Source organism: Sturnus vulgaris, chromosome 6 (genome assembly GCF_052056855.1).
Source record: "Sturnus vulgaris isolate bStuVul1 chromosome 6, bStuVul1.hap1, whole genome shotgun sequence".
Classification (NCBI taxonomy): domain Eukaryota; kingdom Metazoa; phylum Chordata; class Aves; order Passeriformes; family Sturnidae; genus Sturnus; species Sturnus vulgaris.
Window position 1 is genome coordinate 11236617 of NC_142248.1, and position 24496 is coordinate 11261112.

The 24496-nt window shown below is 48.5% G+C and overlaps 1 protein-coding gene across 3 annotated transcripts; it reads left to right on the plus strand.

The window, feature by feature from the left end:
* The first annotated feature begins 961 nt into the window (after window positions 1-961).
* Window positions 962-24496, plus strand: LOC106848937 (transmembrane protein 151B-like). Of its 3 annotated transcripts, none has more exons than XM_088166984.1 (2): window positions 962-1066; window positions 21196-24496. In XM_088166984.1, exon 2 carries the CDS (start codon window positions 21229-21231, stop codon window positions 22624-22626), a length of 1398 nt encoding a protein of 465 aa, XP_088023110.1. In that variant the 5' UTR covers window positions 962-1066; window positions 21196-21228; the 3' UTR covers window positions 22627-24496. The 3 variants fall into 3 exon arrangements, with proteins under 3 accessions (XP_088023110.1, XP_088023111.1, XP_088023108.1); XM_088166985.1 differs by lacking the exon at window positions 962-1066 and adding an exon at window positions 1675-1732; XM_088166982.1 differs by lacking the exon at window positions 962-1066 and adding an exon at window positions 2068-2189.

Genomic DNA, 24496 nt, shown 5'->3' on the forward strand with positions numbered 1-24496 from the left:
AAATTTGGCACAAATAGAAAGTTCATTCCTAGTCTCTCAGTGCACAGTTTTCTGGCTTGGCACATTTCCCTTCTAACCACAATATCTCATCATGCCCCAGCAGCCATTCCATAGTATATTTAAGGGTCACTAAAACCACCTAGACAAACAGGTATGAGCTGACAATAAAGAATTTTTAATCTCTCTTTTGCTCTATAGATCTTGGTGGGTATGACACAGGCACTCCTTATGCACTCTTTTTGGCTTCTTTTTGTGTCCTAGATGTGACCCACTCCCTGCCAATGTGCTGACTATCTTATCCTACAGAGATTTCCCATTGTACCACTTACAGAAAGGAAATTGAGTATTTTAAACATGCATTCTCATGTGATTTACAAACCTGCATTGTAGTCTCTTCCACTGTGCATCTCACAGCTCCTCTCCAGGTCTGAGAGAAGTAAAGCCCAGACTATTTTGGATGTATATATTGGATGCAGCCGAACAAATGCCATTTCTGCCGGGAGGAGATGTCATCAGGAGAGGACAAGGCACAGGTATCTGTAGCAGTCCCTGCACTGTGATGTAAGCCAGAGATATGTGAGGCAAAGGGAGTTGGTTAATTGTTTCTCATGGACATCTTGCACCCCTAAGAATGGGTAGGTTTCTCAACGTGGCATCAGCCAAGACTTCTCCAATGCAAGGAATATCCTAAAATTCAGATTTAGCAGACCCAAATACTTTTAGAAAATCCAGGTTTTGGGTTTTTTTGCTTTATGCATTCACGTACCAAGCACTATTCTCTGCTCTACAGTCTTTCTAAACAATCTCTTATGCAGACTGACTGCCTTGAACCTGGAGTGGCATTTTCCAGAGCAGCATGCCTGAAAAAGCACCGAGCATGTTGTGACAGGAGTTGAAGTACGAATATTAAAGTGAAGGTTGATGCTTCAAGAGTGTTCACTTGCCTGTTTGTAAGATTTTTACGAAAGATTTAAAATATATGCTGCTCTAAGCCACAGAGAGAGAAATTGATCAAATGAGATGAGCCTCACAAGAGTGTAATGAAACATGAAGCAAACATGCCAAGGTAAGATGGTGCAGTACACCAGTCCTGATCAGCAGGAGAGCCGATCATGACTGGATGCGCTGAGCACAGGATACGAGCAGGAGGAAGAAATACTGACGGGGCAGGGAGTTTGCAGGAGGCAGTGGGAGCCTGTGCAGAAGGCAGATGAAACTAGAGGAGAGGCTCAGGCCGCAAGGAGGGTAGGAAAGGGCAGGAGCAGCTGCCATTTCCATTTCCATTTCCATTGCCAGCTACTCCTCCGAGAATAAGGATGAAGGAGGGCAGCAGGGCCGGGGTGCAGGGGCAGCCCCAGAACTCCGTCCCGACAGCGCTGCCCTCTGTTCCCGGTGCGCAGGTCCAGCGACCGAGGAGGGGAGTGGGGCATCGTCGGGCTGCTCCGTGAGCGAGCGCTTTCGCGGAGCAGCCTTCCTCCCCCTCCTCCTCCTCCTCCTCCTGCCCCTTCTGCTGCTGCTGCCGGGCCACGTCCCGCCGCCAGCCCGGGCAAAGTCCGGGCGCTGGGGAAAAGCGGGAGAAGTGGCCGAGGCTGAGCTGCGGGCGGCGGAGGCGTGAAGATGCGCTGAGAGGGGGTGGCCGGCGGCGGGGGTGCACCCGGGCGGGCGGGGCGCACCCGGGGATGGGGAGCGAGGCTCACCCTGAGAAGAAGACAGGAGAGGGCACCCCGGAAGGGTAGGGGTTGCGAGGTCGTATCCCGGGAACGGGGCACACCCGGCAGCTTCCAGACGCCCGCAGAGGCGCGCCGGGAGCCGCCGGGCAGTCGCCTGCCCACCTGGGGGGGCCGGGAGCGGCCGGGGCACCCCCCCACTCCGCCTCGTCTTTCTCTCCTCCCCTCTGCCGCCTCCTTCCCTCCCTCCCTGCCCGCCTGCCTGGGATGGTGGAGGGAGTCGGGAGCACCGGGCAGGGCGGCCCTGGGCGCGGGGGGCGGCTCGCCCCAGCCCCAGCCCCGGCCGCGGCGCGGGGCGCGGTCCGCGGGGGCTCCGCCGCCTCGGGGTCCCGCAGCCCCCGCCGCCGCCGCAACTGCCGGTGATGGCCAAGGATGTCCTCGGAGGGGGAAGCCGAGGCGGCTGCTGAGAGCGGGCCGGGCAGCACCCCCGCGCCGGGGCCCGCCGCCGCCGAGCGGGAGGAGGTGAGCGGCGGCGGGGGCGTCCTCCCCGGGCCGGGCCGGGCCGGGGTACACTGGAGGGGCGAAGGCAGCCCCGCCGCGGGCACGGGGTGTGGGGAGCCGCGGCGGAGGAGGGTGCCCCGGCCGGGGATGTTTGCGACGCGGGGAGAAGCGAGGGGGCAGCTCCAGCCCGCCCGGGTACCTGCGGGCGCGGTGCGCTGCGGTGCTGCCCCGCCGCGCCCTGCGGTGCCGGGGCCGCCGGCGGGACCCCGCGGCCGCTGCTTGCGGGGCTTTACCGACGGAGCCCCAGCCCTGCGCCCGATGCCGGGCTCGGGGAGGCGGCTGGGCAGCGGCTCTGCGCCGGAACGATGCAGCGGGGGCGAGAGGGGGCCTGCCCAGTGGAAGTTTGGCCAAATGAGCCCCTTGGGGTTTGGCCTAGGAGAGCCTCCCTCTGCCCTGGGACTTGTGAAATGGTCAAGGAGACTGCAGCTCTGCGAGGCGCTGGTGGAGGTGGCCGGAGGGGCACACGGAGCGTGAGAACGGGCTTGCAGACGGGGGCTCTGTGGCTTTCAGGTGTTTGGGGGCAAAGGAGGAGGTCATGCTTCTCCTTTTCCCTCGGGGCCTAGGCACTCCTGTTCCCTAATCTGCAACAGAAAACAGTGGAGAAAATATAGCGTAGTATGTTTCTTCAGATCGTCTGTGAAGCAGTTGCTGTGGCCTTGCACATCACAGAGAGAGAATAATGGATGTGTCTGAGTGTTGACACGGAATCCTGAGCCACAAGGTATTGGCCAGACAGAACTGCAGGGCTGTGTGACAGTAGGTGACAATGTGCGTGTGCTATCCTGCACGCTTGGGACAGCAAGCTGTCCTGTTTTAGAAATACCTGGGATTTTCTTCTATGCCTAATGTAGCCTTTGCTTCCAACAGTTTTGACAGGTCTGCCATTTACATCGTATAATCCGTGTGCAGTTCATGGAAGTGAGTGAACTTCCTTCATAATATGGAGTTAAAAACGAATGTACATGCTCCTGGGAATGCAGAGAGCAGCCTTGAAATAGGCTTAGAGAAGAGAAAATTGAAAACAGAAGTGAAAGCCGCCCTAGAACATTGCTGTGTGCAGTTAGCCTGCTTAATGCTTTTGTTAACAGGTCCCATGGCTCATCAACAGTCACGTAATCCTGTAGTCAAAATCCAGTAGCCTCAACAAAGCCTATGTGAAGCTGCAGAATGGATACTTAGCTGAAAACCAAACAGCAGTTTTTAAACTACCTATAATTGAATATTGGCTTTGCAGCTCAGGTTGAAAAAACTATCATCCATGGGTGAAAATTAGGGTTTTCTCCTGTTTGATTGCTTTTTAAACACCTGCGACACAGTTCACTGTGATGAGCTATGGCTGGATCCAGGATACAGCTGGTGTTCCAGCAGTGGAGCACACCAATGTAATTACAGCCCTGCAGATGATCAATAGATGTTTCATGCTGGAAGGGATTTTTAAATTTATTTGGTCTAGGACCAGGAGCTACTGAAGGCTTTCCAATGTATTAAGTCCGCCATAAAAACATCTAAGCCATTTGTAGAAGGAAAGCACTTGATCTCTCTGCTAAGCACTATCTGCATCTTGCTTCATTCATCCTGTTCTCAGTTTTTCTTCTGTTCTAACACAAACATTTGCACATTTGAGTCTGTATCTCAAACGTTTGTGGTATCTCAACACTGCAGTCCTACAATGGTGGTCTTTCCTCATGCCTTCCCCATCACCATGTAAATAGTCTTTTTGCTCCTGGGCCTGCAGTTGCATGTAAATGCCCTGTATTGGTATTAAATGGGCATTTCATGGGCTCCTCTGCTAAGCCTTGTCATTTATGGGTTTCACTTAGGTCAAATGCATGGACCCAAATGATAACAACTGAAAATTGCCTTTATTGGTTATTAAATCAATACAACCTTGAGCTAGTAACAGAGCATGTGTCTGGAGTCTACGATTTTATTTTTGAAAGAAGGACAAGCAAAGGTGCAGCTGCAGAGCAGGAAGGAGAGCAGCAGTTCAGTTATCTGCCTCAACCCTTGTCCTCTTCTGCCAAGGACCACGTAGGTTTCCTGCTGACTTTGCTGAATGTCAGAGCAAGCCCTCAGATTACCTGACACTGTTCTGGTTTGGATTTTTCTAATTAAACATTAATTGCTTGAGCTGAATGATCTGGAACAGATGTGCTTGTGTTGTTAGTGTAGGATTCTACCATTCCACCAACTCTTGTGAAGAGGAATCTTTGATATATGAATATCAAATAATATCAATAATATAAAAAGGATTCATTTTTCCAAATGTTTCAGCAGTTATTGCTGAAGATTGAGTCTCTGGATATCAATCTTCAGCAATAACTGTCTTTGTTTTCCTCTCTGAAATAGCAGAACCTGCTGCTCTGCACTGCCCTGGTTAAGCAGTAACCAGGGCTTTTCTTATTATTGTGACAGCCTATAGCTACACCAAAGATTTGATAGTGACTTTTCTTAATTTCTGCCAATTTATAACTCAATTGGGAAATGGTCTTAAATATTAAAATCTTTAAAACTTAGTTTGAAATCAGGAGGGTTTTTTTCGGGAAAACAAAGTTGGTGAGTAGAAACATAATTTTTTTTGTTTCCAATGCCAAGTAATCACTGAAGAAAGCTGAAAGCAGCAGCCACTTGACATTTTGAAGTATGTATTTGTCTTGTCTGTATTGGCAAAGTTAAACAGCAGTTGCCCATGCCTGTTTATATCTTCTCTTCCATATTTAAAAATTTAAATTGGGTATGACATAATGTAATCAGTTAAGCTATTTAAATAAAAGGGAAAACTTCGTGGGTCAATGTTCCTGAAATCCACAGTTGGCTTTCTGATGGAAATTTTACAGGAAAGAGGGGCCACTTAAAACTGCCTCATTTGCCTCATGCAGCCACTGCAAAACACAACAGGGGCTAATTTTTAAAGTGCTGCTTGTAGTCAAAACAATGCGAAAGGAGTGTTATAAGTTAAGAAACCATACATAGTGTTTATTTGCTGGCTACAGCTTTACAGGCTGTCAGGTCAAAAGGGTAGCTGGGACCTTTCCTCTTCAACGTGCCCCTGGAGACACACCCTCTGCTTGGGGCATTGACTCCATTTAGTTATCCAGCTTTTTTATCCTTTTCCCCCAACATTTATTTTATTTGTCAAGGCTTATTTTATGTCATTGAAAACACCAGGCATAAAGCCCTTACTAACAGACCAGTTAGCTTTAAATTGTCCCCATCTATGGGCTGAGAGGTTAAGCAAAAGCTGCTGAGACACCATTGGGTATCAATCTCCAGAGAGGGGCTATTTCCTTGTAACCTCTCCCTTCAAAGGCTGCCCAGGGCACTCACACAACAGACACTGTCCAGAGATGGATGGGAAATGAGTATGACTTGATTCGCAGGGAAAATCTTTTCCTTCTCCTCTGCTCTTCCAAACCTCATGCAAAAACCTGCTCAGCTAATCCCCTGAATGATAGGTGCTGGTTAGCCTGGTGGAAGGCTGTCACCATCCCAAGTGAGAATATTTGACCAAACAGTTATCTTTTTAAGGCAAAGTGCATGATATTCCCCCTCTGGAATGAAAGTCAAATAGGAACAGGCCCCTTTCTTCCCCTCCTGCCCTTGGTCTATCCAGCAGATATAAACCCAAGAGTGCTCTTTGTTCCAAATTATTTCCTTCATAGAGACAAAGGAGAAAGCCCATCAGGAGTGGCAGTATTTTTCATGATCCTGCAGTTTCAGGCAGTATTTGCATTGCAGATTCTGTCATAAGAAAATCCATGCTGAGCCATTGCATCTTTTTTCTGCTTTTGTTCTTTTTGTTGTCCCACTTTATCTTCTGGTCACATGTCTGTTCTGGGTGCTCTGGAGTTGGCTGTCTTCTCTGCACTTCACATGAGAAACTGTCAAGAGTTTTGAAAAAACAGATAGGAAATACCAAATGAATGTGTGAGCTCTGAAGGGCAGCCTGGTCTCCAGTTTTGTGGGCCACTACAGGCAGAGTCTTCTGCTCCTCACCACTGTGGCAGAGAATGAAGTGAATTGCTCCTTCAGGCTGACTTTTCCAATCCCTCCAGCAGGGGAATTTTCTCAGTGAAGTGCTGGACTATAGCAACTGTGGAGCTCGTGGAGTTCTGCTACTGGAGGGTTCCAAGGACAATTGAGGCAAATGGCTGTTAAATGTGTAGATGTCACTTCGTGGGAAAGGGACAGACTAAGTGACTTGGTGGTAGGTCCCCTTCAGACTTGGTTTCTAATGATGTTCTCTCAGGTGGACAGACAGTCACCTGATACTGGTGGAAAAGCAATGGGTCTACACACTTTTTGGAAGCCCCAAATACTCTCCTTCTTCTCCCTTTCTCACTTCAGAGACCCCAGAGGATGATCTCCCTCAAAAAGGGAAGTGTGGATACCAAAGATTCTTTGCAATCAGTGCAAGCCATTGCAAGAGTGAGGGTAGGACGTATCTTCTCTCTGGGAATGCAGCAATTTACTTCCTTTCCTTTGTTTCTGCACCTTGAAAGAAAACAGCTCAGATCATTGCCAGTCACCAGGGACTTTGTGGAAACAGAGAATAAAAGGAGTAAAGTATCCCCAAGTAATCCACCGTGAGTAGGTCTTGTTTCTCCATGTGTCCTAACACATTGCCATGAATTGACACCAAAAGCAGTGACTGCTGAGCTATCACCAGCACTGTAAGGCCCTTCAGTTGTTAACAGTGACACTGTTGTGACACAGCAGATAAGGCTGTGTCTGAGTTTTCACAAGTTCTACTTTTTGGATAAAGTACGGTTAAGTAGTTAATTAGTTTTTAAATTCTAATAATGGAAAATATAGTTCACTTTCAGACTCCGATCATTCATTGTGCTCCTCAGAGCTTAAGACCTGTAAAGTTAAAAATAGCACGCCGCGAAACTTTTCGAGGTCACAGCTGTAACAGCTCTGTTATCTCCCCAAAACTCTAACGGGGCAGCTTCATTCCAGCAGCACTCTGCAGGGAGCCAGCCCCTGTTAGAGCGAGGATGCTGCCGCAGTGCAGCTGGACAGGTCTCTGCCAGCAGCACCACGCTGGGGACAGGGGTTGGGGCTGCCTTTGGCAGGCACCCATGCCAGCTCCTCCCTGAGGCTGCTCTGCCCACAGCACATCTCCCCTGCAGTAAAAGCAAGGAGCACAAGTGCCCAAAACAGGCAGGACAGATGACGAGTGGGAAGGAGGGAAGAGCCTGGCTGTGCGTGGCAGCCTTCCCAGTGTGGAGTTAAGGTTGTGGAGCAGTAGCTGGCAGCCTCTCTCCAGGTGTCACACATGCCACTGGGAGAAGATGAGGGGGCTCACACCCCCTGAAATGTGTGAACTTTTGGCCTCCGTGGTTTTACATCAGGCAGATAATGCACAGAGAATCCCAACTCACACATAGCACCGTTCCTATACAGCTGAGGTGTTGCACATCCCAGCTCAGCATTCAGCCTTGTCCAGGACAGATTGGTACCCTGGGCCTCAGGGAAGGGCTGGAAACAGCCACCAGCTGGTGAGAGCAGGGCCTGGCAAGCAAAGGGCAAAGAGCAGGTCGTGAAGGGTCCTGGCAAGGAAACCAAGGATAGGTAATTGAGGTGACTGGCAAATGAGGAGTCTGAATAATGTGACCTTACCAGGGAAGAGAGTGGGATCAGTCAGAGACTTCTGCAGCTCATGGCTTTGAGAGAGAAGTGATTTGTGATGATGGATTTATGACTGGAGGCTTTCTTCATACTCACGTGGTTGGTTGATTGCCCTAAGGAGCTGGTCCAAGAATTGTGGAGTACAACAGGCACAAGCTGTGCCATCTCTCCCAGCCTGCAATGGGCAGAGGGAGCACAGAGCACCATGGAGGCCAGGGTGGTAGCATCTGCCAGTAGAGTCCTGCCAGCATTAGGGTCCCTCTAAACACCAAAAATAAAGAGAACAGCTCCCTCATGGCTTCCTAGAGGTGAGGTGGCCAGGCAGAAGTGCTGGTAGAAGAGGAATGTAGTGAGGGCATTGCTGAAAGGGTGGGGTTGGCAATCTGTCTTCAGGCATGAGGTGTTCCATGGTTCTCTGCAGGGAGAACCTGTCAGCAGGCCAGGGCAAGGAGCTAAATCCTCTGCTCCCTGAGCTGGTGCTCAGAGTGGCAGCGTGCAGCAGCTCACATGCAGGGGATGGACCTTCCTGGAGTGTGCTGCTGAAATGCTCATGTGAAAACACTTTAGAAGTGCTGCTTTTTCAGTGTCTTCTGGAGCTGTAAGAAGGTGTGCTGACAGCATGCCATGGGTCAAAGTCAAGGCAAGAAATAAAAGCCAGGCGTCCTGACTCTCAGGATCTCTTTTAACCATTGGGTTTTTAAATGAATTTTCAGTGAAGTTTTTACCTGCTGTGCTGTCACATATTGCTGCAGAATGTGTCACAGAGAAGCGGGAGGGAGAGAGAAATAATATTTATGCTGAAAACTTGTTTCTCCCAGGGAAACATTAGCTGCTGGGATACTCCAATACCTTAACCAGAGCACCATTATAAAAACCTGACAGCGCTGAGGTCACAGCTGTGTTCAGCAAAGTGCAGAGATGGGGAAATGCACTCCTCAAATCTGTCAGAGCAGCTGAAGCCTGAGTAGTGGCTGGGTGTTATTGTGAGGGATGCTCAGCTCAGCAGCATGAAGGACCTGGCATGGCCACAGCCTGAGCTGCAGCAGCCCAGCACCATGGGGCTGGCACTGCCTCTGCTGAGGTGTGGCTGAAGGGCACCAGCTGGGGAGTCACACATGGGAAGGCTGGAAGTTGACAGTTCAAATCACAGAGCCGTGTTGTTCTGGTTTAGCTAGATAAAAGGATGGCATTGCAAATAAGTGAGAATAAAAATAAAATACCATGTTTCTGGGCAAAGCTTCATTCACAGGTCCCTTTGAAAGATTTCCCCAGACTTCACTGGAGCTTGGATCAGTCCTGGATCATATTTCTCCTGAGGACTTGAGAGCTCTTTCTTTATCCTTCATTTAAATCTCAAGGTGTTCCTTTAAACTGAGCAAAGATTAAAAGGGATTCATAATAATTATTTTTCTCATTTATGAAGTCTCTAAACAGAGGCAATAAATGACTAAGCTGCAAACTAGGGAACTGGTGTGGAGCTAACACCTCTCTGGCTTCCTCCTCACAAGGATGTCTTTACTCTGCTTTTTCCCCAAGGGAAACTGGTCTGTAGCTGTTGTCCAGACTGGCTTCAGATCAGTCCCTCACTTCCTCATGTGGAGGCTGAGGGAAAGTTGAGCAGGACACAAGACCCGTGGCAGGAGTGAGAACATTAAGGCACAGCACATGCTCCTCAAGGATGAGGAGAGCACCAGCGACCTAGGAACCTGGGAGTGGGAAGGAACAAGCTTCCATACCCCACTGGAGGGTGGCACTAAGATGGCCTGCTGCAGGCTGATGGTGTGCACAGCACAGGAGAACACACACTCTTCTCCCTGCTTGCTCCTCTCTCACCCCTGGGGAGATGCATCCCCTGTGTAAAGGTGGGAGCAAAGCAAGCATTGCAGGATTCCTACTGAACCCAGATGAGACTTTGTCAAGCACAGAGGCTGGCAGATAGCTACTCTCTCCTCCTCCCTTCTCTGCTGTCCCCATCCCTCAAGGACTGAAGCAATGGGAGCTGGTCCCACTATCCCTTCTGTTTTCCCTTGGCTGGTGTCAATTTTCCCTTTAACTCAGCAAAGCTACTGAGTGGACACCAGTGCAGCAGTCAGCAAGCTGCACCTGGCTGATCCCTGGGGACTGTGGCACATTTGTGCTGCCAGCAGCATACCAAGGGTGCAGGGAGCTGGGTCTGGCTCTCACAGGCTGGAGCACACTGCTGAGGATCGCTCCACTCTGCAGCCACAGGACGAACAGCTGGATGGATGCTGCCATCAGCTCTTTTTTAGGATGTCCCTGCACTGTGGGAACAGGGGCAAGAGCACCTGCCTGGGCACCTCTGTGCAGTGTGGCTGGCTGTGGTGGGGGCAAGTGGCTGCCTAGGCATGAGGCAGGCTGCAAAATACCAAGTGACACAGCCAGCTATCCAGCTATGGCTCATGTCATTCACTTGGCCTTACTAATCTTACAGTGGCTGGGAACTGCATCCCAGGAGCTTTCCTGTGGTTGTGTGATGCTTTTATCAGTTAACTGATAAGTGTTGAGGTAAGTCACTTAATTATAGCTGAAAAACTTAGCCCATGTCTACTGGAAACCACCAATACTCAAGGCAGGGGAGTAGGTAAGATGAGCTAAGTATGATGGGCTCTTATAGTATAGAAAAAAAGAACTGTTCTTGGAGTTACTCTCTTGCTCTGAGACAGCTTGAATCCCAGCTTTCCTTTCCTGATGAACTCATACCCAGCATTGGCATTACTGGGAAAAATCCTCTGCCTCCAATTATGCTCTTTTTATTAGTACAGAGTCAAAGCCAGTGGCAGCAACATCAGCAATTTGAGGGGAAAAGCAGTAATTTTGTTAGTGCAGCATTTTGGTGATCTTGTAAAAAGCTGCCACAAAAATAGCCCTAATTTCTGTTTTGTAAATCGTGACCATTTTGTTGCTAGGATTCCTAGGCACTGAAGATGCAACTGCACAGTTTTCCTTGGAGCAGCATGAGGAAGCATCACTTATGGATGTGTTTAGGGCCAAATTCTTCATGACAATCACATATGCACCCTTGTATTGTACCGAGTAGCTTTCCCATCCTGCTGCAATGGGCAGCATCTATGTTGGCAAGGATCCAAATGTCTTTTATTTCTGGGATTTCCTTTATTTCTGCTTGACGTACTCAGAAGTATCCTGCAGGACCTAATCCTGAATCTGACATTTTAGAGTACTGTAGGCCCCTTCTGTCCTGACCTCTGCTTTCTTCCTCTTGAGATGCTGGCTTGAATTCATGAGGATGATTAGTGTGAAATAACAGACTGTCTTTGTATGGTATTTCAGGGGCATCCTAGCATCTGAAATTCGGGTGGATCAGCAAGATTTGTTTCTTTTCATAGTTCTGACTTGTCCTGCAATAAGCTCTGCTGCAGAAAGGATTTAATGCTACCATTTTGTGCACCTGCCTCGCCTGAGGTGTTCCCCTGACAGTTCCCTTGATGGAAGGAGGAGATTATGTCTCCACAGGGATTTAAACCAAGAGAAACCAGACGATCCCTGCTCGCCACAGGAGGGCAGTTGCCAACGCCTGAGCCAGTGACGCTACAAACACGTGGCATGCATGATGCAGGTTCTTATTTTCAAACCTAGAAACAGCATTTCTGCTATACATTGACATCATGGCCCCCGCCTGCAGGAAGTTTTTATTCTCACGGGAATTTCCTGGCAGACGAGCAGATAGATGTGCAGCAACCAATCTGCTGTGTGTTCAAGGACTGGAGGGAGATTATCTTTGATGCAAAATGGCCTTTTTTTGGTGCCTTCTATCCCTTGTATTTCCCTTTCCTTGCTACTGGCTCAGCAGGAGCTAGGGGTAATGGGCTTCTTGCCATTCAAGACGGATGGCAGGAGGCATGTTGTTTCAGGCTCCCCAGGAGGGGATTGATGAGATGGCTGTTGTAATATCTCCCTTTCTCCTTATCAGGCCTTATTACTGATACCTCATGTGGTGCCCAGATTGGGTCATGTGGTGGAGGAGCTCTTCTATCCACCACTACACCAACGTCTGGGGGAGCACAGCCCATCAGGCTCCTTCTCACTGTGCTAATGAGCATCTGACCTGGGACTTCATTTAGCCCTGGAAAGCAGTGAGAGGTTGCACGTCTGTAATTGTCATCTCCTTGGTCACCCCAGACTTCTTAGGCCAGTCTTTCACCAGGGTCACCTAAGGAGCTGGAAGATGATAGCTGCACCCACATCTGTTGTGGCTGCTTGGGGACAGTGGATAGAAATCTCCTTGGTCTTGCATCATCCCTGTCCACTGCAGAATAGGTGAAGCCCTTCTCAGCATCAGAGGCTGGTCCACGTGTAGGGGCTCTCCTCAGTTCTGATTAATAGCACTAGGGCTTGTCTAGCAAGGACTCAGTGGTTCTCTCTGTATTACATCCTGCCACCAGGAGGTGGAACATTCTTCCCTGCCCTGTCTTGACCGAGACTGAGGAGTCTGTCATGGAGACAAAATTCTGCTTTCATCCAGACTCTGGCCACCACTTGCCAAAATGTATGACTTGTGGTTATTGATTACTCTTTCCCTCTCAAGTATCTCATTGGGATATATTAATCACAAGCATAAATCCACAGGGGCAAATTCAGTTATGGCCAGTGTTAATTTATCCACCATTTTTTCTTCTTTCTTATCTGATTTTATCTCTTTTTTCACAGTCCTCTATCAGTGTTTTCCCTGTTCCTTTTTCCCCGTGGACCGGAAGATTATTCTTGCTAAATACGAGAGAGAAAAAAAATACAAGATTAACTCTTTGCTTACATGAGTAATCTCAAGATGTTGGGTTGTTTTGTTGTTGAAGACAGTAAAGTCACCCTGTAGCCCCAAAGCCAGGTTTTGGCAGAGAGCAGGAGCATGCTGTAATGCCACATCCTGCTGAGACACAGCTGCAGCATTGGCCCTGCAGCATGCTCTCACCTCCTTGGGAATCTCTGGTCCAATTTAGCACAGCCTTATCCTGCCCCTCAGGCTGTGGGGAGGAGAGAGGGGCATAGATCTGTTTTTTGGAGAAGATCCCAGCATTGGGAAAGCAGCCATTCAGGAGTATCTGCTTTCCAGGCCATGGATGAGCCAGGGTAACTGCTGGCTCAAGGATGCTTTGGTGCTGTCAGGCTCAGTGCTGCCTCCATTAATCTTCTCCCAGGTCGTTTCTGAGGGAGTGATTCCCTCCTGCCCCTGCCCTGACTGGTCTCTATCCTCACCTCCTCAGTGGCACTGGCATCTGGAGCATGTCCTGGCTATCCTTTTCCCTCTTTCACTTCTTCCCATCTTCTATGTTTTCCCTTCATTTCTCTAATTCCATTCAGGCCACGTCTTTGCTACCCTCTGTTTTCTCTCATTCCTTCATTTTAGACATGATAGCATTTTCCTTCAGCAGATCCGCAGCTCTTAAGGTCAGCCACCAAGGACAAATGCACGTGGGATTTAAAAGGAAATGCTTTTGATATGATTTCCCCAAAGGAGAATTTTAATTCGAAATTGGGGAACACAAGTACCTGTCTGTGAACCAGGCACAGAAAATCAAGCTTGGGCCCCAAACTGTCCACAAAACAATAAACAATAAATTCATGCTGTGGCTGCATATTTTCTGTTTATACAGCTCGTGCTGAGGTTTTCAAGGAGTCTAAGGAATAAAATCTGACAGAAGAGGAAAAAGTCATTTTGTCAATAGATGCATACAGAGAAATAGCAAGGATAAGGCAAAATTATAGATCAAATGTTTAAAGAATGTGACTCCAGAATAATTTGGCGTATTTCCTTTAGACATCACCAGCTGTTTCTTCCCCTTCTATTGGTGTCAGTTTGGTAACTTTCAGTTCAAATTTATTGTGCTGGTCAAAATCAGCAGAGGACAAAACAAGAGTTTTTTCAGAGTCACCGTGACCATTTGCATGCCATGAGCACTACTGAGGCAGCTGGAACGAGAGATGCTTCAAGCCCACACTGCTACACAGCTACTTCTGGAGTAAAATACAGCTACTGATGAAGGTCATACATAGCAAGTTAGGTGACAATGTGCTTTGCTGAAGCTTTGGGAGTTTTTCTCTTAGTATTGTATGCAGAACTGCTCATGGAATTATTCCTGGCAGTGAACACTGGAAATGTGAGGAGCACCTCAGTGTCCACATAATGCTTACAGCCTTGTTTTTGTGATTGGCACTTAGCTTTGTGAAAACAGTTATCTTGTATAAGTTAATGGAGTATTTAGCTATTAGACTGCCAGAGTTCTGCCGGAATAATTACCAGATTTGACACTGTTCACTGGAATTAGGCATAAAATCACTGCTGGTAACATTTACAGTTGGCACAAACGTTAGCAGGCAGGTCTATAATGAGGAGATGAGCACAATTCTCCTTAGGGATCTCCTTCACTTGTTAATTTAGTTATTCAGTCCAAAGCCAAATCTGAAGTTACACATTTCAGGGTGGAGAGTGCAGCCAACCTTTCAGCTATCTTAAGAGTGACTCAAAAAATACCTGGGAGCCAACTGAGTGAGAGGTTGAACATGAACTCCTGGGACGTTGCATGGCAGAAATCTCTTAACGTAACCCTTGAAGACAGCAAAAAAGGGGAATGAGTGGGAGTGGAAGGTGATCTTATTTCCTGGTATGATGCCAGTGAAATAAGTGGTGGAGTCCTGTGTTTACTTGCCAGGTACAGACTTGGGAAGGACCTCAGGGTGCTGAAGAGAGAGCAGAGCACCAGAAAGAGCTAGAGCAGTGAAGTGACGGGCTTGAAGACTTAGGCTCTTTAAATTGTCAAAAAGAAGACTGAGAGATGTTGTAATTAAAATGGAGAAGTCACTTCTGAGTGAGAAGGCAGTCATATAAAAGAAGTCTTTCATCACTTGGAGCATAGGCATCCTCACTGCCATGAATGGGGGCCGAAGTAAGACAGAATTGCAAAGGCAATAGAAGTTCACCACCAGAGCAAATTTCAAAAGGAATTGCAGGTTCTTAATTTCTTTTAGGCTATCAGTTAAAACAGTTTATTTATGGAAGATGATCTTTTACCAGCCACTGATTTCTGGGCTGTCCATAGGATGGCAGAGTGAAATTTCATTGTGAGACACAGGAGCTATGAGGAGAAGGCATAGTGTCTCTCAGCCTTAAGGTGTAAGTCTAAATTGGGTTGTAATACATATAAGCTGAACCTTCCTGACCCAACATAACCATGCAAAGTTGGTAGGAGAATTTCTGTGACTACCTGTAAGGGTTGGAGAACTGTCTGGTAGTTTATTATCTAGTAAGAATCCCTGCCACTAGTGGATGGCTGGTGGGTGAATCCTGCTGTCAGGCACGCTCGTATCCAGAGGCCAGCAAAAGCAGCAAGCCCACGCTGGCTAAAGAGAAGCCAGAGTTTCAGGTTAGGCATTCAAAAACCTGGGCTGGTGGAATCAGTCTGGGCTTCTGTGAGTGTGGCCCTTCCTCCTCCTGCTGAGTGGGGAGGTCCTTTAGAAGAACAGGGATACCAGACCACCTTGGCTTCTGCCTTGAGGAATTAATTTATTCTATGTTCCCATAAGAGAAAGGGGACCTAGAGTCATAAGCACAATTTGCTTATCCAGAAATGTGTTGTTCTCGTTCTTTAGCATCAGTGTTACATTTTGAATATGCCTTTTATGGAAAAGTCAGGGTTTGAGGGAAAGTAATTTTTCATTCTTGGCCACCCCCAGTGCAGTCACTTTCAGGCTCACTTAGGGTGGTTACCAGGTACAACTTACCTACCAGTGTCCTAAATCTGGTCACTTGTGAGGAGTAAGGGGATGGGCTGGAGAGCCAAAACCCTGACCACAAGGCCTTTGCTCCTGCCACCAGAGCACGCTCGGCTCCACATGTTAAACAGAGGCTGTGCACACCCCCTCGACTCTCTCTCCACCTCTTTACAGTAGGTAAGATTAACAGCCCAAATCTGCACACTCCTACAACACGGAGCACGTTTGAATGGTTTTAATTATGGTTGCTGCAGCCAGAACCTGACCTTGAGCCAGGAGGAGCTGGGTGGGTATGCCTGTGCAAAGGAGGCTCCACCTCAGCCCTTGCAAACGTGCTTTTGATCTTGGGCATCTGCCATCAGAGGGTGCCTTTGAAGGCAATTGCCCTTTCAGCCACTGCCTGGATGTTTTATCATTTGCAAGCTGAGTTTCTTAAAGGAGAAATAATCAAAATGTTGCCAGCCTGGAAACTCCTGTCTCCTACAGGTGCCAGTTGAAATTCCAGTTCTCCATCAGCAGTTAGGGATGTCCAGATTATTTTCCAGTGAATGTGGCCACAAATTAAATAGCATCTATAATTTTAGTGTCTCAGAGTGCTTGCTCCACACCACCAGACAGCAAACCAACCATATGGGGCTGACTGAGTGGTACACATGTCCTTTGCTCTGTCTGAGCTTTCTAGAAATGATGGGCCCGAAAAATCAAACGCAGAGCAGTGCTATGGGGCTGACTGCCTGCCTGGGGCCATAGCTCAGGACAGGCTATCCCTAAACATTGTCACTCTCCACAAGATTCACAACACAGACACCTACAGCCTTCTGCACTCATGCCACCTCTCACTCATGGCGTTTTCCTCATTCATGCTGAGATCTACTAAAGAATTTGCAAAATATTTTTTGGTTACTGTTTCTAAGCGTGGAAGAGTTAAGTGAATTTTGGTGTGTGATCGTGGGTAGTTTCGGTGAGAGTTACCAGGAGTTTCCAATCCAGTCAGGTGCAATGACAAGGGAGGCCTCTGAAAGCAGTTCAGCAGCATGCCAGAGACTAGCAAGATGTTATTAACAGCATGTGTATTTAACACAACTTGAAATTCATAAACAGTGATACTGACAGCTCAGCTGTGCTGCTTCCTGACATTCCATTCATAACAGGAGATTTTTACAATTTGTACTGTCATCAGAGCAGGTTGGGCCCTTTTGGGTGAAACATTTGGTTTGACGAATCCATTCCTCTTCACAATACGTGGTTGTAGAATCACAGAACAGTTTGTGTTGGAAGGGACCTTCAAAGCTCCTGTCGTTCCAGCCCCCTTCCATGGGCAGGGAGATGTTGCACTAGACCAGGTTGCTCAAAGCCTGTCCATCCTGGCTTGGAACACTTCCAATGATGGGCATCCACAACTCCTCTGGGCAACTTGTGCCTCATTTAACCTGTCAGGATGTTTCTCAGGTCAATGCTGGAAGCAAAGCCCAAAGCAAAGCCCCCCACAAGCAGGAGAGGGAGAACATATTTCTTGGTTTGGGTTAGAGAACCAAGCCCTTTAGGCTGGCTTGCAGACCAAGTCCCTGGCAACTGAACCTCCATCTATTCTAGTGTCTGTTTGGCTCTGGCTTTCTGTCAGGCTCTCTGTCTTTGCTTTCTTCAGTTATGTTTCTCTATTAAGATTTCCCAGGGGTTATGCTTTTATTCCACATCAGAACAACACAGATGCCATAGCATTCCTCAGAGGATGCAATTCCTGTTCTCTGGCTAGCCCAAGTTATCATGGAAATTATTAGTTTCCTTAAACATTTATTGTACTCATCCAGAAATACAAGCTTGCCCTGTTTCAATACGAAACACTATGCACGGAAAGGAGAAAATTCCACACAGTACCACAAACATAATTCTTGTAAGAAAGTGGTATGTTAATTAATAAAGTCTGGGAGCCACTGGTTTAACATATTAATGAATTTGTTATGCAGAGAGAGATGAAAAGATAATTTTCTTTTTAGATTTTTGAATGTCTGATACCTTTATTGTAGTTATGTTCTATTTCATGTCTTTCTTACAAGCATTCTAGTAGTGTTTCTAATAGTATAACTGTGTTAGACAATTAGTTCAGCAAAGAGATGGAGAAATAGAGGGTTATAGGCCAGATGAACATGGTCAAACCTTGAAACAGGCAGGACAACTGTGGAGGTAGATCCTGGAAGAGAAATCCTTTTATAACTGAGGACCTGCAGAGACTGGGCTTTACTTAGGAGCAACAGCATGAGTGACCTGGTGGGTCACAAAAGCCAGGTGAAAAAACTTGTGTATTTTACCAAAGGGTTTGGAACATGAAGGCCCTGCTGAACTGGACTGGTACGTGTGTGAATCAGATGTGGCAGTGGGATCTATGGCTTCATGTCTTCATTGATGCAAAGAGGAGAGAAGCTGCCTTTTTTGCAGGCTGCTGTGAGAATAGTGGAGAAAATTTGTCTTGGGCTGATCCAGCCCTTTCAGTGCAGTGGGTTGAAGACCATTTTTGAAGTGCCTCCAGAGGATGCACACAGAAATGTCATCTTGGACCTGTAAACCTCTGAGCTACTGCCAACCCAGCTGAGTGCTGCTCTAGGACTGGTGGAACCTGAGCTATCTCATCCCCCAAAGGGGAGATGGCATTTCATGGAGATAAGCACATTAGGAGGCATTTGCCCACTCTGATATGGCCTCTGATAGCTCTAAGCAGCAGGGCTGGTTGAACCACCCCTTGGGCAGAAGCCAGCCTGTGGGTTGTAGGTTGGACCACAGAGAAATTGTTAGGCAAAGTAAGTGAGATGAAGGGAAGGTGGGATTGCAGTTTGCCCTTGGCAAATAGTGCCCGAGCTGGCATGGGACAGCCTTGTCACCTGGCTAACAGTGCTTCCAACAAGTCATAGAAAAAAATGGAGTTTCTGGAGCTGCATGGACGCCTTAAGCACTCACATTAAAACTGACTGCTGGGCATTTTTGGTGGGTCCACTGGCACTGTTCACTGTGTGAACCATAAGCGATTTTAAATGAGAGGTACCTGCAGAAGCCTGAAAGAGAGGAAAAATTCGTGTGTTGGGATATTGTCCTGCTGTTCTTTCTGCACAGTCTCAGGGCCTGGAGTAGAGAGATGTTAATGTTTAAAATTTTCTTCACCTTGGAAGATCTCCAGGGGATGAAAAAATTGGATAGAGCTTTGCAGTTCTTCATTATAGTTTATATTTTTGCATTACTATGGAAGTTAAAAACTCTAGTTTCATGTCAAGAAGAGACAAAGAATAAAAGTCAGTGATTTCCAGTGGGTTTCCCATGAGTCAGGAGAGCCTGGGGCTCTGACCTGAGGTCCAGTGTACATTGGGGCAGTAACCCCACTGAGACCAAGCAGTGGGCATTTGATGAGAGTTTCAAGAGATTAAATTCTCCATGACTGCACATAGACTGCATGTAGGGGATTCACTCCAAAAACTCCTGTAGTTATTTTTTAGCTGATTTAGGGACTGCCTGAAGGTACCTTGTGGCTTTCCTCTAAGTTTCATGCAAAAGGCTAAGAAAAACAGCCTTATTATTACCTATACTGAGTTTTTTCACTGCCCTGCCTGCAGAAGTTATGTACCCTGTACTTTATAACCCACTCAGCTTCTCTACATCTGTTTTAGCTGCTGTAAAGAGAATACAGAAGGCAGAATACAGCTCAGAATAATTATACTTTATTCTGATACATGTACAAAAGTTTTGGGATAAGAATATAAATTTTTTTACAGATTCCTTCTGGATGCATCAGGAAGAATCAAAGGCCAGATTCTGCCCTAAGTCCCTGCAAGTGTATACTGGTGTAACTTCTTAAAATCAATAAAATTAGTCTGCACTTACACAGTGTCAGATTAAAAGCTATGAAATCAAAACCAAACCCCATGAAATCTAGTTTTGCAGTATCCACAGCAAGTTGTAAAACCCTCTATGGTTACTTAGAAGTGGTTCTCTGTCTCAGGAAAAAAAAAAATTAAAAAGTAGCATTAAATCTGACCCTACACCCTGCAAAGTTAGATGCCAATGCTTCCATCTTATTGAGAAGCCAGCAAACTCCTCTTTCCAGTGGCGCCATGCTATTATTTCCTGAGTTACAAAATGCTGCTTCTTAAATTCTTTGCTGGTTCTTCAAGATCACTTACTGACTCCTAACCACTGTAGGTCCAAGATAAGCTTTACTGGGGGAGAAATTTATCTGTGGAGAAAGAAAGAGAAGACATTTCCTGAACCTAGCATCTGTTGGCATCTACAGAGCAGTTTGATGCATTAGAGGTGGGCCCTTGGGAGAAGGAATAACATCGTGCTTCTATTTTTGCATGAAATCAGGCTCGGCAGAGGGCATGATGATGCATGAGTATCAGTGTGCATCTGCTTTCTCACTGTCATTTCCTCAGTTAGGAGAGGCAGAGGATGGCAGTAACAAAAGGGATGCAAACAGCCCTCCTCATTACCTACTAGGGCAGTGGGGATCTTTGTTCATGTGCTCTCTACAGACAGACAGTTGCCAGCTGGTGGTGTAACTCATGCTGCCACTGCTCTTTGCAGGGACACAACTCTGTTTCCACTAGGTGCTTGGCTCCATTTGGCATTTTTCTTTATAGCTGAACATCTCATGACAATGCAGCTGATTCACTGCACCAGGGCTGGAGTAAGGACTGCAATTGTGCCCTCTCAGGGGATGAAGTGGGAGTACAGGAGTGTGAACCCAGCTCTGCTCCCAGCCCGACTTTTGGGACTTGAAAGAGGGGGGTGTGCTGTTTTAAATATTCACGCATACACCCTTAGCTTCAACACTGAAGCTTACAAGCATTTTAGGTCAGAGCTAGTGTAACCAGCCTGAAGCAATGCTGCATCGTGCTGTAATCTTGACAATTTTTTCAACTAAATGTGCTTGAATCTAGTCATTTTCCTGATGGCTCATCTCCAAGAAAATGGTGTCGATCATTTGGTAGGTTTCAGGGTTGGATGTGAGTCAGCTCTGAGTCAGGCAGCAGCTTTAGCTGTGTGAAGTGCTGGTCCTCCTGTGCTGGCACAACCTGTGGGGCCTCAGCTCTGCGACAGACGCTGCTCCTGAGCCTCCCCAACAGCAGCATGCGGGAACGTAAGCATGGGGCACTCACAAAGCAAAGGGGCAATTCCACAGCCCCACACTTTCGGCTGTTCACCTGCTCAGCACTCTCGACCTCTGAAGATGGCAGGGTGTGTAAATGATGTTGGCAGCAGCCAGGCAGAAGGAGATGGGGACCTGTCTTGCTCCCTGCAGAGGTGCCCATCTGACAGGGTGTGGGCACAGCGAGTCACTGCTGCACAAACAACTTCCCTCCCCAGAGCCACAAGGAAGCAAGGAAAGAGCTTTGTCCAGAGCCCTCTGTCCCTGGCAGGGTGTTTCAGTTTATATTGACATTTATATTAAATAGGGTGGTGTCCCAGTTCTCAGACAGTCAAGAGAAAAGCCAGACACAGCCTTGGTGGCAGCAGCCACTGCGTGTGTTGTGCAAAGCAGCGTGACTGACGGGTTCCTCGCTCTCTCTTTGTCTTTCTCTCCCCTTGCACGGCGGTGTGATTGAAGCAACGCCCCGTGAAACAGTCCCTGAGCGCTTGCATGTGCCGAGAGTCCCACTGGAAATGCCTCCTCCTCTCCATCCTCATGTATGGCTGCCTGGGTGCAGTGGCCTGGTGTCAGCTGGCCAGAGTCACCAAGCTCAGCTTCGATAGCTCCTTCAAGGGCAAGTCCATGATCTACCACGACAGCCCGTGCTCGGACGGCTATGTTTATATCCCACTGGCCTTCCTCTCCATGCTGTATGTGGTGTACCTGGTGGAGTGCTGGCACTGCCACGTCAAGAGGGAGCTGCAGTACAAGGCAGACGTGGACAGCGTGTATGAGTGCATCAACCGCATGCAGCAAGCCACTCCGTGCATCTGGTGGAAGGCCATCAGCTACCACTTCGTACGGCGGACGCGGCAGGTGACCCGCTACCGCAACGGCGACGCCTACACCACCACGCAGGTCTACCACGAGAGGGTCAACACACACGTGGCTGAAGCTGAGTTTGACTACTCTCACTGTGGGTACAAAGACATCTCCAAGGAGCTCCTGGGCTTGGAGAGCTATACAGCCACCAAGCTGAGGTTCACCAAGTGCTTCAGCTTTGCCAACATTGAGTCTGAGAACTCTTACCTGACTCAGAGAGCTCATTTCTTCACGGAGATCGAGGGCCTAGATGACTACATGGAGGTGAGGGAAGGCATGCAGCTCAAAAACGTGGATTTTAAAGAGCTTATGATGGCCTACGGAGACCCGGATCACCTCCCGTGGTACGTGTCCCATTATGCTTTCTGGGTGGCAGCCATCCTGATGATCTCGTGGCCGCTCAGGGTGCTCATAGAGTACCGGACTGCTTACGTCCACTACCACGTGGAGAAGCTGCTGGGGCTGGAGTACACGGCGCCCACGACGGCCGAGGAGCCCTTGTACCGGTACCGCATGCCCCGGGACGCCACGCAGGACAGCACCGAGCTGGAGTGGCACATCTGCACCAACCGGCAGCTGATCCCCAGCTACTCGGAGGCCATGCTCATGGACCTGGCCAGCTCCCCGGCCTACAACAGCTACGCGGTGTGTCGCTACGGCGACACGGCCCACGGCTGCGAGCGCTGCAACCGTGCCTCCAGCACCTCCTCCATCTTCTCGCGCCACGCTTTCCACAGCTGCAGCGGCAACTCGCGCCTCTCCCTCAACACCAGCCGCTTCTCCCTGTGCCGCGTCCACGGCTCCCACAGGACAGGCCTCTGGAGGAGCCGCAGCAGCAGCATTGCGGAGCGGGGCTGCCAGGACGAGCAGTGCTGCTCCTACTCCAGCCAGCTGGCTGTCAACGAGAACCCGCCAACCTACCACGATGCCCGCTTCTTCCCTGTCCTGATCGTGCACAGGCCGGAGGGGCAGGACAGGCGGCATTTCTACATCAGGCGTTCCTCCTGCCTAGAGACCTCTCTGTGACAGGCCTCCGTGGGTACTCGGCTCCTCTGCTCTGCGACGGGGACTGCAGACGTGGCGCCAGGATGGGGTGACCTGACTACAGGTCAGCTGGACGAGTTTCAGCTCTTCCCCCTGCCATTGCAAGAGGACATAGAGACTCTGACCAACACACAACCTCATTTCCAAGATTTTCCCCGCTTCCACCTGGTCTCCCATGTCTTTCATTCCCCGTTCCTCTCTTTCACTCCTCACACTTCCTCTGCTCCTTGATTCCCTGCCTCTCCTCCCATCCCACCCTCATTCTTTTTTTACATTTCAGTCACAGCATTTGATTGTTGTGGCTGCTGGAGGATTTAAAATACTTGTGCTTTGCCAGTACATTTGCCCTCCTGGATGCTTTGCAAGGTAAGAACCTCAGATAGAGCAAGGCACAAGGCACACAGCCAGCCAGAGTCAAGTCAGAAGGAGAATTCAGATCTGCAGGCGCTGAGTCACCTCCTGCAAACCCCAAACGAGGTGCTTTTTTTAAAATTTTATTTTCCCCAATCTTTTTTTCCTCTTCTTCTGTCATTCCTTCTCTCCCTTGTTCATGTTCTTCTTCTCTTTCTTCACCCTCATCTTCTCTTTTTTTCCGTTCTCTCACTTCTGCTTTCCAGTTTTTCTGGGGTTTTGCCAGTGAGGATATCTTTCAGGGTGTAATTATCTTCCATTGGGCAGCAGTAAGGTATTCATGGCACAAATGTCACTGACTGCTCACACAGCCACAAATGAAGCCCCTGAAAAGTGCAGAGGACTTTCTTTCAGGAGCAGTGATGTATGTACACCGATATAGTGAAATGCCCTTTGCTCACGCTGCCCTGCCTGGTCTGCAGCAGAGACGCTGCTGCATTTCCAGCTGTAGTTTACCTTGCCCAGCTCCACCCCTGATAGCAATCGCTGAGAGCCATAATGTAGATTAGTGCCCTGTTAATGTCACTATTTTTAGGACAGTAGGCCTGGTTTGTGGTTGTTTCATTCCTTCGACTTGAGTGCGGCAGCACAGGCTTGACAAGGGGAGAGGGGCTGGAGAAGGAAAGGTAAATATGGTATTAACCCTCCCACAGAGAGTCTGGAGCTGTTAGGAAGCTCTTCCACCCACAGTGTCTATTACAACAGTTGTAGGACCGCCTACATTACCTTTCAGCTTTCCATGTGCCCTAAGGAGAGCTTTTGGTCTGTAACCCACTTCACCTTCCCAGGCGAGATGTGGTGCCACCCCAGCCCCAGGCAGGGAGCACAACTGGGAGCCAGCCCCACTGGCCACTCCTGCTGGGGCTCCAGCTCTTCCTGTGAGACCTCCCCTGGAGCAGGTGTGGCACCTTCCAGAATTAGTGCCAGCCTCTCCAAATCCAGAGGGTGTCTGGTCCTGCACGCCACTGCACCCTGGGCTGTGGGCTCTGTCCCCTGTCCTGGTCCCCTCCGAGAGCCAGGGGCTGGTCCAAGAACCTTGTGGCCACACTGAGGACCCAGCAGGGACCTCACACCTGCCAAACCTCCGTCCCACAAGGGATGGTTGTACCCTGAGCAAGCTCCTTTTGTCACGTGGCTGGTGGAGATTATTATCCACTCTGACTCACAGGAGAATGCAATACAATCGCAATACATACGGTCACTTTCAAAACCAGTGTTGTCTCACCCTTACCTTACAAGTAGGTAAGAAACTGAGCCCCTAGAGGGGCTGGCAACAAGTGCTTCCTCCCAAGTCCATTTTGTGTGTATCAACATGTAATATGAAATTTGTAAAGTCATATTGATATGCATAGATTATATGTAACTCTGCATACTTATATGGTGATTTCTTATGGCATTGACTGTTGCACCATGTTAAATACATTTTGGTTTTGTTTGATGA

Bases quoted from the DNA above. Each gene is read 5' to 3' on its own strand.
- LOC106848937 (XM_088166982.1), top strand. From the start codon at position 2,100: ATGTCCTCGGAGGGGGAAGCCGAGGCGGCTGCTGAGAGCGGGCCGGGC. The intron at 2,190-21,195 runs GTGAGCGGCGGC...GTGTGATTGAAG, and splicing joins CCGCCGCCGAGCGGGAGGAG to CAACGCCCCGTGAAACAGTC.